At 37.0% G+C, this 1,739-nt stretch overlaps 1 protein-coding gene across 1 annotated transcript; it reads right to left on the bottom strand.

Moving 5' to 3' along the window:
* Nucleotides 1-396: 396 nt before the first annotated feature.
* Nucleotides 397-1,356, bottom strand: LOC126018199 (olfactory receptor 51L1-like). The gene has a single exon (XM_049780344.1). The coding sequence runs from the start codon at nucleotides 1,354-1,356 to the stop codon at nucleotides 397-399; it is 960 nt and encodes a 319-aa protein (XP_049636301.1).
* Nucleotides 1,357-1,739: the final 383 nt, after the last annotated feature.

Below are 1,739 nucleotides of genomic sequence, written 5' to 3'. Positions count from 1 at the left end.
GAACATGTTAAGTCTGATGGTATTTTTCCAGTGGTAGTAATTTTTCTTTTCTTTTTTTTTTTTTTTTTTTTGGTGTGGGGATGTTGTGCCACACTAGTCAGTGCTCAGAATTTACTCCTGGCTGGGTGCTCAGAAATTGCTCCTGGCAGGCTTGGGGAATCATATGGGATGATAGGGACTGAACTCATCCATCCTGGGTGGGCTGTGTGCAAGGCCCTACCACTGTGCTATTACTCCAACCCCAGTGTAAGTAATTTAAGAAATATTTACCATACTATTTGCGCTCTACTTACACTCCTTATTCTTGTATTGTTAACTGCTATAAGGATACTGACTCTATAAAGCACTATGAATTTCTATCATTAAGATTTATTCCAGCTTTGCATGAGATTATGCCTACATCACAGTAGAACTGACAGATTTTGGGAGAAGCAAGAGGAGAATTCCTTGACGAATCTGCTTAGTCTTCACACTGTAGATGATTGGGTTTAGTACAGGTGGAATTAATAAGTAAATATGAGCCATGAATATGTGAATAAGAGGAGAAGAGTGTTTGGCAAAACGATGGACCATAGATAGTCCAATCATAGGAACATACAAAATGAGCACAGCACAAATGTGGGAAGCACATGTGCTAAGGGCCTTATACCGCCCCTCTCGTGATGAAATTTTTAGTACAGAGTGAAGAATAAACACATAAGACACAAAAATACCCAGAGAGTCTACCCCCCATAGTAAAGTGATTACAACTAATCCATATATAATATTAAACTTGATGTCAGCACAGGCAAGGCGGATGATGTCCTGGTGCAGACAATAGGAATGAGATAGGACATGAGAATGGCAATAGGGCAAGAAAGGCAGCCGAGCAAAAAGTGGAATGATAGGTAAAGAGCTTCTAAGAAGGGATGCAATTCCAATTTTAAAGATAAGTCTTGGGGTGAGTATAGTGGCATATCTCAGAGGATGGCAGATGGCTACATATCTATCAATGGCCATGGCCAAGAGCACAGATGATTCAGTGAAAGAAAAAGTATGAATGAAAAACATTTGTAGGACACAGAAATTAAACTGTATCTCCCTGGAAATGGACCACAAAACTCTGAAGAGTGTTATCATTGTGGGTGTCGACATGCACATATCAGTAAGAGAAAGCATGGCCAGGAAGTAGTACATGGGTTCATGGAGCCTGTTGTCTGTTCTCACTATATGCAAGATAGTACAATTCCCCATTATTCCAATAAAGCAGAGGAGACAGAATGGGATGGAAATCAAGTGGTGATATTCTTCATAGCCGGGGATACCTGTGAGATAAAATTCGGAGGACTGAGTATTGCTGGAGTTTAAAGTTGTCATCATTTATTGCTGTTAAATTAGCATTCAATTTTAGAGTAAATCTCCAATGTAGTAGTATTCAGTGAGAAGATCAGCATCTGTAACACACAAAAAATTTAGTTCTTAATAACAGCTTAGTCTATCTTATCATATTAATCTTCAATGTCTTCAGTAATTAAAATATCTAATTTATAACCGAAAGAACCTTTCCTCTTATAAAACTAATACTGTTTTAGAAATAAAAGCTATTAACTTAAAAAATATACACAACAGAAACACACACTTTTTCTAGACCACTTATTGAAAATTATACTTTTCTTTTTGAAATTTTCTTGGTCAGATCCACTGGTTTTACTTCTTCATTAAAAATATCTGAACAGATTCAACAAGATGCTTTTATTACT

The sequence above is a fragment of the Suncus etruscus genome, chromosome 9, assembly GCF_024139225.1.
Source record: "Suncus etruscus isolate mSunEtr1 chromosome 9, mSunEtr1.pri.cur, whole genome shotgun sequence".
NCBI lineage: Eukaryota > Metazoa > Chordata > Mammalia > Eulipotyphla > Soricidae > Suncus > Suncus etruscus.
The sequence above is the reverse complement of the archived record's forward strand: the minus strand, read 5'-3'. Positions and strand labels throughout refer to the sequence as shown.

What these genes read in the sequence shown, in the direction of transcription:
- LOC126018199 (XM_049780344.1), bottom strand. Translation starts at nt 1,356, where the DNA reads ATGACAACTTTAAACTCCAGCAATACTCAGTCCTCCGAATTTTATCTC.